General features: G+C 39.0%; 1 protein-coding gene across 1 annotated transcript in view; it reads left to right on the top strand.

Moving 5' to 3' along the window:
• Nucleotides 1-15580, top strand: part of LOC140841412 (uncharacterized) — a 53335-nt gene that overhangs the window by 24174 nt on the left and 13581 nt on the right. Inside the window, exons 11-16 of the mRNA XM_073208805.1 lie at nt 372-460; nt 550-633; nt 788-862; nt 962-1009; nt 7536-7631; nt 7777-8006. Coding sequence (XP_073064906.1) covers nt 372-460; nt 550-633; nt 788-862; nt 962-1009; nt 7536-7631; nt 7777-8006 — 622 coding nt within the window. The remainder of the gene's footprint in view (nt 1-371; nt 461-549; nt 634-787; nt 863-961; nt 1010-7535; nt 7632-7776; nt 8007-15580) is intronic.

Genomic DNA, 15580 nt, shown 5'->3' on the forward strand with positions numbered 1-15580 from the left:
AAATTGTATTTTCGCACACGAGAGTGTTACATATTTAGTTTACTTTTTTACTAGTATCACTAATTTGGATTGGAGTATATTTCTTTTGAACACCTGAAGGTTTCTCCTGACATTCAGCTTAGAACATTTGTACAAATGATTATGTATTTGAAATTTCGTATCTAGCAACTAAAATAGAATAAAATATTTTAGCATGATATGAACTATTAATATTTTATATTTTTATTTACGAAACTTGATGCTTTATTCTGTACTTGCTTAAACAATCATAAATAATAGTATTACTAATCTAGTTATTAGGTTTCATAACTTGCTCTCATTTAGGGATTTCGAGGCCTCAACTGACACTTCTTTGTTCTATGTTTATCTAGCACTTCGGCCTGTAATCAGCAGCCCTTGCCAAATTGATGACAGCTTCTCTCTTTGGAAGCAACCATTCGTGCAAAATGCATTGTGTCAGGTATTAATGGATCAAAATGTCTTTCTGCTTGATTTTCATTGTTCCCTCCATCCTAATTTCTACCTTGACTTTTATTTGGGTAATTGCAGATTGTGGCAACTTCATCTTCGTTGGTGTACCGTCCTCTACTTCGTGCATGTGCTGGATATTTATCTTCTTTTTTGCCATCACATGTTAGTTACTTCTTTTTACTTTATTTTTCTTCAAAATACTAATTTTTTTTTTCTCAATAGATTTGTTCCTAAGTATATTTTTTAGGGTTGATCTATTCTCTCCTCTTCTTCTTGCTTCTCAAATAACCTGCTTTAATCTTTAACGTATTTTCAGGTCAAGGCTGCATCCGTTCTTATTGATTTGTGCTCTGGTGTATTGGCGCCATGCATTGCTCAAATAATTGCAAAGGTTGAATGATTTGTTGCTTAATCATCTGCTACATAGTTTTGGGCCTCATCTGGTGGACCCACCCGTTGTCTTTTATCATTCTATGGTTTGGGATTTCAGGTGGACTTAACTTTGGAGCTACTAGAGGACCTTTTAGGAGTAATTCAGGTATGTTTCGAACTTTTATTTCCCCCAAATTCCAAGATGACTTTCTCTTGCTTTTCCAGCTGGTATAATATAGCACCATCATTTGTTTTTCCTGTTACACAGGAAGAATGTTTAAAGGAAAGAAAAATGCAGAGATTACTTAGAAGAAAGTGTTTATGCACTCTCTTCTTTTGAACTAAGGAAAACTTCAATTTATGTTGCCTTTTTCATTGAAACTAATTACATAATGTACATGTCTAGAGAAAGCGAATATCTTTCAATGTACATGAAAGTCACCCCTTGGTGCTCATTGAATGGTTTTTCTCTGTTTAAGTGTTTTGTTTTCTCTTAAAGCATCATCACCAGAACTTCATAGTATATGCTATTCTCGTCAATAAAACTTTTTTCTTCCCTTTCATTTCCCTCTCGGCAAAATATATATAAGAAAAAACTATTAGGAGCCTCTTTTTTTTTTATGAATTTTCTGTTATAAACAGAACCACTATGTTCCTTTTCTCATTATGTACTGTGACTAGCTAATAAAATCTAAATTAGGACGCAACTCTAAATTCTAATGAAACATAGTGTTCTATCGACAGATTATGCATAATTTGTGTATTGCATAGAGATGAATTCTAGTTACTTTTGTAGCTTAACAAAGTCAAAGCAAAGTGCAGTTACACTTGGTAGGGCAGTCCAGAGGAAGGTTGAAGTGTTTCCATTTCAAGCTAACAAAGCTGCTTGGTGGCCTCATAATGAGGAGGATGCAGCGTTCTATTTGAGACTGAAAAAATGCTTTCTGGAAAATAAAGTTACCTTGTCGTTTGAAAAGTGGAATCAACATACCAATACCGAAGAAGAGACTTTCGAGTGTTGCAATAGCTGGGTGCGATTAATGGGCTTACCTTGGGACCTATGGTCAACACATCTCTTCAAGGAAATTGGTGATCAGTGTGGTGGTTTGTTGAAGATTAGTCAAGACACAATTCTACTCAAAGATCTATCAGCAGCAAAAATCAAAGTAGTTGGTATTGAAGGTGGGTTCATCAACAGAAACTTAAGAATTCAAACTCAAAGAGGACCTATGATTATTCGAATTTTGGTGGACTCGGTCGATTTAGCAGCTTACGATATTTTTGAAAAAAGATCTTATGCTCAAGTGGTGGTCAACGGTGCTAGAGTAATACCAAGATGGGGCAGCTTGAAAGGTTCCAGAGGTACAGAAGCGAGTACTGTTCAAAACCAGAAGGATGACACCCTGAGATTGGACAACAATCACAGCGTCAAAGAAATGCAAGATACGTTAATGATGCAAAATTCTGAAGGTCGCAAATGTTACTCCGAACCATGGTATCGAGGGAAGCAGATCAAGATTTTGAAAAGAATCCAGCCTAAATCAGTGAATGAATTTCAAACAGGGACGATCGAGTCTTTGAAGATAACTCCAAAACAGAGGGAATTTCAGTACGTCTACAGTAGGAAGAAAAGTAAGGCAATTAATGATACATATTACGGCCCAGCGGGTGAAGAATCAAAGAATCCATTCATCGAAAAATACACTGATTTCACAGAAGGGGACGTAGGAAACTGGGAGAAACATCTGAATCCAAATTTTTCAGATGTAGGTGGCGAATCCAGTGCAGAAGAAAGTCTCATATCCGATCACTCGACATTACATTCTACAGATTTTGACGATTTGGGTGTCTTTTTTGAAGAGTCTCCGAGTAAGGGTGGCAATTTGCCCAATAACTCTATTCTTATTCAATCCTCTATCCATTCTCTGTCTCCTACTCGTTCCTTACAGGGTCGGGGGGGTGGGGTCGAGATTTTAGGTGGGGTGGGAAATACATCTACTGTGTTTAAGTTGGGTAAACCCGGGAAAAATTCCCTACGGCAACATAATGACAAGGTGAAAGAATTGTCATCGGGGGGAGTCGACTTACAGAACTTAAAAATTGCGGCCGATAATGTTTGTTTGACAGCTATGGGTGTCGAGAAGATTGGAATTTTGAATATCAGCGAATGTTGGGAGGTGGATGGATAGTGTCGTTCTTTGTGAAGAGCGAGTTCAAGGGGAGATGCAGTGAAGTGATGAGAATTATTTCATGGAATATTAGGGGAAGTGGTTCTGCAACACGTAGGGGTTTGATACGTGCTGTCCTTGTTAAGGAAAAACCGGATTTAATAATTTTGCAGGAATTAAAAAGAGAGGTGGTGGATCGAAGATTCATTGCAAGTCTATGGAAATCGAGGTTTGTGGAGTGGCTCATTCTACCTGCTATTGGTCGGTCTGGGGGAATACTGATGATGTGGGATCCAAGGATCATTTCGGTTAAGGATAATTTGATTGGGGACTTTTCGATTTCGATTCATATACAAAAGGATAATATCATTGATTGGTGGTTCACGGCGGTTTATGGTCCATGTCAACCTAGATTGAGAGCTAATTTCTGGGATGAGTTGGCGGGATTGAGGGTTCTATGTGGTGATCGTTGGTGCTTGGGAGGAGATTTCAACGTGGTCAGATCAATAACCGAGAAGATTAATAGTCTTTCACAAACAACAAGCATGAGTTGTTTCGATGCACTGATTCAAGAATTGGAGTTGATCGATCCTCCATTACTCAATGGAAAATTCACATGGTCGAACTTTAGAGAATCGGCCATTTGCTGCAGATTGGACAGATTCTTATTCACGGTGGGGTGGTCTGAAATTTATCCTTCTTACAGACAATCTCTCTTGCCCAGGATTATTTCGGATCATCATCCAGTGGTTTGCGACTTGGTTAAACCTAAGTGGGGTCCGACTCCATTCAGATTCGAGAATGTGTGGTTGCGGGATCCGAGTTTCAGAAATTTGATGCAATTGGCGTGGAACAATGAGAGCTTTCAAGGCTGGGAGGGTTATAGATTTATGATGAAATTAAGGGCAGCAAAGGGTGAAATAAAAAAATGGAATGAGGATGTGTTCGGGAAGGTGGATATGAAAATTGCAGACTTAGTTAACAAAATCAGCAGATTGGATAAGCTAGAAAGCGAGGGTCGGGGTTCACAAGAGGTTTTGAATGATAGGAAAGAAACAAAATTGTTGCTGGAAGAATTGATATGCCGTAAGAATCAAATTAATAACCAGAAAAGCAGAATCAAATGGACTACGGAAGGAGACCAAAACACAAAATTCTTTCATTCAATCTTAACTCAACGCAACAACAAAGCGATCATTGACAGAATGGAAAGAATTGATGGAACAATTACGATAGACGACAATGAAATAGTCTCCATTATTCTCCAGTATTATAGGGAATTGTACGGGCTGTCAAACGTGAGGAGTTGGGGCATTGAAGGGGTGGAGTGGAGTCCTATTGATGAAGAGTTGAGTGCAGAATTAGAAAAGCCATTTTCAGAAGACGAGATTAAACAAGCTGTTTTCCATTGCGATGGATGTAAGAGCCCGGGAGCCGACGGTTTCACGTTGGCTTTTTTCCAAGTGTGCTGGGATTTGGTGAAAAAAGATTTGATGAAGGCTTTTGAGGAATTCTTTCAACGAGGAATCATTAACGCAGCGACAAACGAGACATATATTTGCTTGATTCGTAAGAAAGTGGAATCGAATAATGTGAAGGATTTCAGACCAATAAGCCTGGTAACGAGTGTGTATAAGATTATAGCAAAGGTACTGACGATGAGGCTTAAGAGTGTGATAGCAGCCACCATTTCTGAATCTCAAAACGCTTTCGTTGAAGGGAGACAAATTATGGATTGTGGACTTATTGCGAATGAATTGGTGGAAGAGGGAAGAATTAAGAAAAAAAAGGGTTGGGTATTGAAGGTGGATTTCGAAAAAGCATATGACAATGTGGATTGGGATTTCTTGGATTTTGTTCTGTTGAAAAAAGGGTTTGGTAGTAGATGGAGGTCGTGGATCAGAGGTTGTGTGTCAAATGTGTCCTTTTCTATATTGATCAACGGCAGACCAAGAGGTAAGCTCAAAGCTTCCAAAGGGCTAAGACAAGGTGACCCATTATCACCGTTTTTGTTCAATTTGGTGGTAGATGTGTTGGGAAGATTAATGGATAAGGCGAAGGAGACAAATTTTATAAGGGGGATTGAAGTTGGAAGAGAAAAGGTAGAAATATCACATATTCAGTTTGCCGACGACACACTCTTCTTCGTGCAAACCGAAGATCATCTAAGATTCTTGGTCAAAGTGGTTCAATCTTTCTGTGACATGTCGGGATTGAAAATCAACTGGGATAAAAGCGCTTTGTTGGGAATTCATCGTGCTTCGGAAGAGGTTGAATTATTGGCACAAGAAGTGGGCTGTAGAAGGGACAACTGGCCTATCAATTATCTTGGAATGCCCTTGGGTGGCAATCCGTTGAAAACATCTTTTTGGGCACCCATCGTGGCTAAGGTAACAAAAAAATTGGCAAACTGGAAGAAATCTTTTCTTTCCAGAGGTGGTAGGCTCACTTTGATACTATCGGTTTTAAATTCTATCCCGATTTATTTTCTGTCTCTATTCAGGATGCCGAGAGGCATAGTAGAGGCATTGGAGAAGCTCTCTAGAAACTTTCTTTGGGATGGGGCGGATGGCGAATCTCATTGCCATTTGGTTAAGTGGGAAAAGGTGTGCACACCGAAAGAAAAAGGAGGATCGGGTGTGGCAAATATAAGTTTGAGAAACAAGGCTTTGCTTGGAAAGTGGTGGTGGAGATTCTTTGTGGAGGGTGAGTCATTGTGGAAGAGGATAATAGTGAGCAAATATGGGTTACAAGAGAACATGTGGGATGCAGGGTTGGCGTTGAATGTCACGTTTAGATGCCCATGGAAGTTCATTTCCCGAGTTTACCCAACTTTTAAACAGATGGTTGTATTTAAAGTGAGAGGAGGTAATAAAGTGAGATTTTGGGAGGATAGATGGTGGGGGGATTCCTCTTTCAAAGAACTTTTCCCAGCTTTGTTTCAGCTTTCTTCAATCCATAACATGCCTATTTCTTATTTTGCATGTTTTGATAGTGTGTCGTCTACTCTTTCTTGGGATTTTCATTTTAGAAGGGTTGTCAGGGACGAGGAGTTACATCATTTGTCTGAGTTATTAGGGAGTCTAGATTCGGTGAGTTTGGTAGAAGGGGCAGATGATTTTCTTCAGTGGCAAGGGGACCCTTCCGGTGTTTTCTCGGTAAGATCGTTTTACGATTCGTTCTTTCCTATTAATCGTTTCCCAATTCCATCAGTTTCCCTTGCTATTTGGAAAACTCCGGTTCCAAAAAAAATTCAGTTCTTTTCTTGGATAGTGTCATTGGGTAAGCTACCTACCTCGGAGATGATTCAAAAAAGATGGCCATCGATTGCGTTGCAACCTAATTGGTGTGCACTTTGTAGAAATGATACAGAAACTCAGAATCATTTGCTCATTCACTGTCCATTCACATTATCCCTATGGTTTAGAGCTTTGCAAGAACTTCATTTGGTGTGGGTGATGCCTAACTCAACAATTGATTTATTAAATATGGACTTGGGACAGCATACGGGAACAAGGGGCAGAATTTTTTGGTTTGTAGTTGTTCAGTGCATATGTTGGACTACATGGCTTGAAAGAAACAGAAGGGTTTTCGAAGATGTTGAAGAAAATGCGGAGAGATGTTGGGACAGAATTAAGCTTAATATTGCGTTGTGGATTGGCAATCATCACGATTTTAAGAACGTCTCAGCTCTAGATTTATTGAGAAGTTGGGAATATGTTTATCATTGACATAGTTGTTTTCGTGTTTTTCATTATGAGAGTGGACCACTAGTCCACTATGTAATCCTTCTTATCATATTATTAATAAAATATGTTTCTTATAAAAAAAAAAAAAAAAGCAAAGTGCAGTTCCACTAGTGGATACTATTACTGATAGATTATCCATCCTTACAGGGAAGGCCCTTAGAGCACTCTCAGTGTTCTAAAAATCGGCCTTTGATTAAAAGCCCAATAAAACTTTCAAAAATATTAAAAGCAAAAAAAATAGATTAATTTTCGGCTGCCTAAGTCTGCCTAGCTGCCTAGGCTGGCCGACTAGCACTTTGTCGGTGCGGTTGGCCCGCGCCCAGTGCCTAGGCGGCCAAAAATTACTTTATTTTGGCTTTTTTGGTTTTTTTTTTGATAAAATGAACGATAATTTTTTTATAGATCCTAAACCAAAGTACAACAAGAAATATGATTTGTTAGCTTTCCCTAACGCACCAAACTTCATCTTATTATGTTGATACCGTGGAATCTGCTTAGCGACGCCTAGACGCTTCCCGACTAGTGCCTTGCAATTTTTAGAACCTTGAGCACTCTACAACATGATTGAAAGAGAATATTTTTTCCGTTTGAATGGTCGTGTACTTGTTATGGGTGTTAACATAAGACCTCGTGATCCAAAGAATTCACATTAGATGCTAATCAAAAAATTCTAGGTGAAAAGCTTTGTAAAACAAATCTTTTTGATACGCTTACAGACTAAAACTTTAGCCATGATTGCTAAGTATTAAAAGTTTTTCTGTTTCATTTTGCATAGGGTGCCCGTTTTTCATTGTCCCGTGCACGTGCCGCCCTCAAATATATCGTCCTGGCACTATCTGGAAACATGGATGATGTATTGGCAAGCTATAAGGTAGTTCCATGAGCAGAGAAAATTTTAAAATGAAATTGTAGGTCTTGCTCCAAAGTTCCACCATGGACCTCATGGCTCATATCTAAATTTTTTTAAAAAACTTCTTTTGTTCTGGTTGGTTATGCACTGCCTTCGTGCGTTACAGGAGGCAAAGCATCAGATACTTTTCTTGCTGGAGATGCTGGAACCTTTTCTCGATCCTGCTTTGACCCCCTTAAAGGGCATGATTGCTTTTGGAAATGTGTCTTCCTTTTTTATTGAAAATCAAGAACAAAATTGTGCTATTGCATTAGATGTGATTCGCGCGGCAATAAGAAAGTCTGCGGTGCTTTCATCATTGGAAGCTGAATGGAGGCGTGGATCTGTCGCTCCAAGGTAATAGGAGCCGTGAATTGTATTTAAACTTGTGTTCATGGTTCATCACGATTTTCAAATTTTTCTAATATATTCAAGTTTACCCAGGTAATGACAATATTTAAGTTCATGTTCAGGCAATATTTAACTTCATGTTCTCTTCCTAATATTTCCAAAGGCTTTAACTTGAGCAATTGGGTGTGTTACAAATTCTAGTTTAATTATTCAATTATCAACAGGTCATTCAAAAGTACAATTATCTAGGGGTTTAAAAGTTGTTTATCCTTTTTAATGCTGGCTGCCAATCATGTAGTTGTGTAGTGTAAATCATTTATCATTCAGCCTATGTTGATGAGAATGTATTCTTCTGGCAGTGCTTATGTTTCCTGAGATGAATCAGATGATTATGGATTTTAGCACTGTCCAGAAACTTAGTGTGCTTAGTGGGCCCATTTCTGAATGTTTTCTCTTCTCTACTATACGGTTCCCTTGTTTTGTTGTGTGCTTACTTCCTTTCCTGTTGAGCATTGAAATATGTGTATGTATATTTTCATATGAGGTAGAATACGAACGTGTTTGCACTCAAGAAAACTAAAATTTCATTTACTAAAATTTCATTTCAATACCCCCTTAGTTGATTAAGAGTGGTAATATTCATCTCCTTATCCTGGACCACGCCTTTCGGACTCATTGAGTTCTTTGCTCTCATGTGCTACTGGGTTACCAAATTATACTATCACACCTGTTGTAAATGTAGAAGACTGCATAGTATAGGGAACATGTTTTCACTGATGATGGAATCAAGAGGTACATCATGCACTTATATAAAAATCTAGATATACTGATAACAAAATAATCTAATAATTTAAATATAAATCTATTGTCTCAACAAATGATTAAATATAATTACCATTATCTTTCCACACTCCCCCTCAAGACGTTATATACATTGATCATACCCAGTTTGGAGCTCAAGTTTTCAAATTTTTGTCGAAGTAGGGCTTTAGTCAAGATATTTGCTAGTTGCCTTTTAGTAGGGACATAGTTGAGGTCGATGGCTCTGTTCTCAAAATTTTTGCTTATAAAATGTCAATCCAATTCAATTTTCTATGTTTGATCATGGTGAACTGAATTTTTTGCAATACTTATAGTTGCTTGGTTATCACACATCACATCAACTGGACGACCATCTTCAAGTTTCAATTAATTGAGAAGTCTTTTTAGCCACATCCCTTCACAAATTCCATGAGCTAATGTTCAATATTCTGCCTCAGCGCTACTATGTGCCACCACAGATTGCTTCTCACTCCAAGCAACCGGATTTCCCCCCACATAAATGTGCAATATCCAGATGTAGAGGGTCTATCAACATGAAAGCCTGCCTATTTATCACCCGTGTTCGCTGTAGTTTTTTTCTCGAAGATTTTCTATAAAGCAATCCTTTTCCTAGATTCCTCTTTAGATATTTCAACACCCGATATACAATTTCCATTTGATATTCTGTTGGTGTATTCATAAATTGAGTAAGAACAGTGATGGCAAATCCAATGTCTTGGTTTGTGTGAGAGAAATAGATTAGGTTGCCGACTAATATTTGATATCTTCCCTTGTCAACTAATGGACGCTTTTTCTTACTCCCAACTTCACATTTGCATCAACCGGTGTGTGTCTACAGGTTTGCATCCCAACATCCTAGTTTCATTTAAGAGGTCGAAAATATACTTTCGTTGTGAGACTGCAATCCCAAGTGAAGATCTAACAACTTCAATTCCTAGAAAATATTTAAGATTCCAAAAATCTTTATTTAAAATTCTTCTGAGAGCAATGCTTTCACTCGGATCATTTCTTCATTATGATCTCCCATAAGAACAATGTCATCAACATGTACTATCAGGATTGTAATCTTCCTTGCTTGTGGGTGTCTGTAAAACAAAGTGTGATATGACCATGAGTGTAGCCATGACTTTCAAACATTGGTGAATCGAAAGAATCGGGCTTGAGGTGATTGTTTCAACCCATACAATGACTTCTTTAATTTGCATACTTTGTTGGTCGTGGATGTTGTTTCAAGTACTGGTGGGATATCCATGTAAATCTCTTCCTCGAGGTCCTCATTGAGGAAGACATTTTTGACATCCAACTGATACAAAAGCAAATCCCTGTTAAGCAACAATTGATAGGAGAACTCAGATGACATTGAGTCTCAGCCACATGAGGAAATATTTTTTGATAATCAATGCCATATGATTTTACATATCCCTTTATTATTAATCGAGCCTCGAAACATTCTATACACCCGTTTGCCTTTTATTTAACTGAGAAGAGATCAATGATATGCGAAGCATTGTTCTTCTCGAGTGCCTTTGTCTCATAAAAGGCAGCAGCTTTCCAGTTAGGGTCCTGGAAGGCATCTTCTGTGGAGCATGGAACTTGAATATGATCTAACCTACAAACAAATACTTAATATGCAGGTGATAAGTGCTAATAAGAGATAACATTACATATGTGATGTTGGATACATGATCTAACTCGTTTCTTTATGCAATTAGTATATTATCATGTTCATTATTTCCAGGGAAATCACAATCAGTACCTTTTGTGTTCTCAATGGAGTTTGTTGCCGAGGAAGATTCACGAACTTGCTGAATTTGTACTGGTTGTTTGTGTTTCTTCTTTTGATGCTTATTTCTTTCAGTGTACACCTGTCATGACTGGTTATCAGTATTGGGTGTGAGCTGGGTGGGTTCCAGCTGTGGTAATGTAGGTGTGAATTTCTTTGCTACCGGGGAGTAACACTTATGTAACCTTTTGATTTGGAGAATACCCCAGAAAATGCACCTAATTACCCTCGAAGGAGGGAATGGACGTGGACAAAAGGCAGAGTGCCCAATAACTTTGAGAGGTATATTAGAGCACATGCGGGTGGTAGGGTAAGATTCAAGGAGTGTTTGGATGGGTGATTTGTAGTTGAGGACACGGGAAGACATTCTTTTAATCATAAATGTGTTAGTGAGGAGGACATCCCAATGCAAGAGGAACAAGTGAGAGAAATTTTAAAAAATGCTCCTGCCCTCTTCCAGCTCTCGAGTCACTGGTCTTTCAACTATCCAATCATCTCCTGCTACTACTGAGTCTCATCGATCGTCTTTTACCTCAGTCACCGGCACCGGCCATCGGCCGTCGGCGTCCATTCACCTTCAATTAAAAAAAATAAAAAATCTCCCGTATTACGTCTTTTCTTGCTGAGTTCATTTCGAACTAGGTCTTTTGAAAATCCCGATTTTCCTCGTATGATAATCGACCCATCGTTTTTATCATTTAATCTATCGATAACCTTTGACCTTTAGCCTCAACGCCTGCATCTATTCACCGTTTCTCAGAACGTTAAACACTTTCACCGGTCATTTTCGCTTCGTTTAGTATCCCGAAGCATTGCAAAAATCTCTTAGAAGAAAGGATAACATCTTTGAGACATCCGAGATGTATCGAGGGATGTTCAGGAATTACTTCAAATCAAGCTGTGAGATCAAAATTGAACAAAAACTGTTTTTATTTAGCAGGGGTAGGAGGGGTAATACGGCTTTGGTGACCGAGAGGACCAGGAATGCAAGCTACGTAATGGAACTGGATTTCGAAAGTTTACACTGGATTAGGTCGAAATTGTGGGAATACATTAACAAACCACAATCATGCCCTATGTTCAATAGATTCAGAGGTAGAGAAGCAGTGGTTTCTATGCAGAAAGTTGTGAATGGTCGAGGAAGTTATTTAGAACTATCTAAGCTAGTTTGGAGGGGAAAGACACAGCGCATCATCATACCAAGTGGACGACTAAATGGGGGTTGGAAATGGATGGCAAACAATTTGTCCAAACTCATGATAAACCGAAGGGATAACGTATCGCGTTTCAGAGATATTAGGAAGCCTATGGAACAATCACAGCAGCGTGGAAATTTTAGCTCGAATGACATTGACAAGGGATTTTCAGAAGTTGCAGCTTTGGAACAATTACCAGATTGTAAGTCTAAGGACTGAAGTAAAGCTATTATCATTACAAGGGATTGTGTCAACATACCGTGGGAGTTGGTGAGTAATACACTTGGGAAGGCAGTCCAGAGAAAGATTGAAGTGTTTCCATTTCAAGCCAACAAAGCAGTTTGGTGGCCACATAACGAAGATGATGCATCCTTCTATTTGCGATTGAAGAAGTGCTTTCTGGAAAATAAAGTTACCTTGTTTTTTGAGAGGTGGAGTCAGCATAGCAACAACGAAGAGGAAGTTTTTGAATATTGTAACAGCTGGGTCCGATTATTGGGGATACCTTGGGATTTATGGTCCACAGATCTCTTCAAAAAAATTGGTGAGAAATGTGGAGGCTTGTTGAGTATCAGTCAAGATACTATCCTACTAAAAGACTTGTCGGCAGCAAAAATAAAATTAGTGGGAATTGAAGGAGGGTTCATCAATAGAAATCTACAGATCCAAACTAAAAGAGGACCTTTGATCATTCGCATTATTGTGGACTCAGTCAAAATATCAGCGTACGATATGTACGAAAAAAGATCTTATGCACAAGTGGTGGTTGAGGGAGCTAGAGTTGTGGCAGGTTGGGGTAGAGTGAAAGGAATCAAAGGACACGACTCAAATGAAGAACCTATTAACGACATCCAAAGAAGACAGTCGGATGACAACACAATTCATCCAGTAGCAATCCAAGAAGGAACTGTCACCCATATGCAGAAGTGTGATTCGACGAAGCTGTGCAAAATTACAGAAACCGACAGACTTAGGATCGCGGATAGGGTTTATAATTCTGGTGGACGGAGCTGTGTATCAGAACCATGGTATTGAGGGAAGCATATCAAGATTCTCAAAAAGTTAAAGCCGTAAGATGAGAATGAATTCCAGAAGGGGAAGATTGAATCTACAAGCACTTTTTTTTTTTGATAAGAAACATAATTATATTAATTAGAAATTTATCATTTACAATTAGTGGACTAGTGGTCCACCGAAGAAAATATGAAAATACACTTTAGCAATAAACATAAGTCAAATCCCTAAGGAGATCTAATATCGATAAGCTGTGGAAATCTTTATGCATCCCAATCCAGCTCACTATGTTGAACTTGATTTTCTCCCAACACTCGTCCGCACTGTATTCCACTTCCTCAAATATTCTTCGATTTCTCTCTAGCCAGATACACCAGCATATACCATGGATCACTACCCTCCAAAAAACTCTTCCTCTTTTTCCAACTCATTGTCCCAAATCCGTATTGAACAAATCTGTTGTTGTCTTCGGTAAGACCCAAACAAACTTCAATTTTGTCAAAGCCCTTGACCACAATTCGTTGCTAAACGTACAGTGAAGCAGCAAATGATCTTGCGATTCCAACCCATTACGACACAACACACACCAATCGGGAGAAAGAGCACAACTAGGCCATCTCTTTTGCATCAACTCTGAAGTCGGTAACTTACCAAGAATAGCGGTCCAAGAAAAAATTTGAATCTTTGAAGGAATAGGAGTCTTCCAAATGATTTTGTGAAATGCAAAATTATGATTGTGGAAGAAAGAACGAAAAAAAGACTTGACCGTGAACTTCCCCGACGGATCCCCTTCCCAAACTTTAAAATCATCAACCCCTTCTACAATCCTAACCATTTCTAATATTCCTAACAAAGACGCTAACTGAACCGCCTCCTCCTAACGGAGAAGCCGACGAAAATGCAAGTCCCAAGAATAAGCATTTGACACAATGTCGAAACTGTAAAAATATGATATTTGCGAGTTACTAGCTGAAGTTATACGAAATAAAGAAGGGTACAAATCACGAAAAGCAACCTCCCCCCACCAAACATCCTCCCAGAACCTGATTTTATTCCCCCCTCTAACCTCTAATCTTACTAGTTGGTGATAAGTCGGGTAAATACTTGAGATAAATTTCCACGGACATTTAAACGTCACATTCGTCGCCAAACCTGCATCCCAACCATTATCTTGCAGCCCATATTTGCTCAATATTATTCTTTTCCACAACGGGTCGTTTTCCTCGCTAAACCTCCACCACCATTTTGCCAAAAGCGATATGTTCCTCAAACAAATGTTTCCTATACCCAATCCTCCTTTCTCTTTCGGTTTACAAACTTGTTCCCACCTTACCATATGACAATGTGATTCATCCTCGTTCCCATCCCACAAAAAATCTCTCATTATCTTTTCCATCTTCCCCGCCACTCCTTTCGGTACCCTGAAAAGTGATAGAAAGTATATAGGCAAAGCATTTAACACCGAAGCAATCAATACACTTCTTCCTCCTTTTGACAAAAACGCCTTTTTCCACGATGCCAATTTTCGTGTAATTCCGACCAATATAGGATCCCAAAAAAAAGCTCTCAGTGGGTTACCCCCTAAAGGAACTCCCAAGTATGTGATTGGCCATTTATCCCTTCGACAGCCAAGCCTCTGTTCGATGATTTGGGCTAATTTTTTGAAGAATCTCCGAGCAAGGTTTGCAATTTACCCAACATTTCTTATTCTCATCATTCTTCTTTCCTTTCTCTTCCTATTTTAGATTCGATGGTTGGGTCGGGGGGAGGGGTAGAGGTTAAGGATGGGCGGGGAATTACTTCAGTGGGTCAAAAGTTGGGTATATATCGGGAAACAACTACATAGGCTCTCATGAGGGGTTGGTTGAAGGTGGGAATGTTGTGGGTGTGGGGGTTTAGCAGGATATTAACAAGGCAGTTCATAATGAGTTTAAAAATGTTGGGTGTAGAGAAGGTGGAACTTAATGAGTCAGAGGAGTGTGGTAGGAGGTTGGAGAGTCATGAAGTCAGTTGTAGAGAGAATGCAAGGGATGCTGAAGTGAATCGATGAAAGTTGTTTCATGGAATATTAGGGGGAGTGGTTCAGCCACACGTAAGATGATTGTTAGTAAGTATGGGTTACAAAAAAATGGGCGGGATGCGGGGTTGGCAAGACACGTCACGTTTAGATGCCCATGGAAGTTTATTTCCAGTATATACCCAACTTTTAAACAGAGAGTTCCTATTAAGGTGAGAGGAGGGAATAAGGTTAGATTTTGGGAAGATAGATGGTTGGGGGACTCTTCGTTCAAAGATTATTTTCCAGCTTTGTTTCAGCTATCATTATTTCACAATCTGCCTATATCACATTTTGTCCAGTTCGATAATGTCACACGAAACCATTCTTGGGATCTTCATTTTAGAAGGGTGGTGAGAGATGAGGAGATTGATCAGTTGTCAGAGTTATTAGTAGTCTTAGATTCGGTTAGGTTAGTTGAAGGGGTAGATGATGTTATTCAGTGGAGCGGGGATTCTTCGGGTATTTTCTCTGTCAGCTCATTCTACGAATTTTTTTTCCCTAATGATCTTTTTCCTCTGTTCCAATCGTTCCATGCTATTTGGAAAGTTCCAGTTCCAAACAAGATACAGTTTTTTTCTTGGACAGCTACTCTGGGTAAGATACCGACCTCGGAGATGATTCAAAAAAAATGCCCTGGAACTGCTTTGTGTCCCAATTGGTGTGTGCTGTGCAGAAATGAAATAGAGATCTTTGTGGGCTAGAGCAT

Source organism: Primulina eburnea, chromosome 9 (assembly GCF_022965805.1).
Source record: "Primulina eburnea isolate SZY01 chromosome 9, ASM2296580v1, whole genome shotgun sequence".
Lineage (NCBI taxonomy): Eukaryota > Viridiplantae > Streptophyta > Magnoliopsida > Lamiales > Gesneriaceae > Primulina > Primulina eburnea.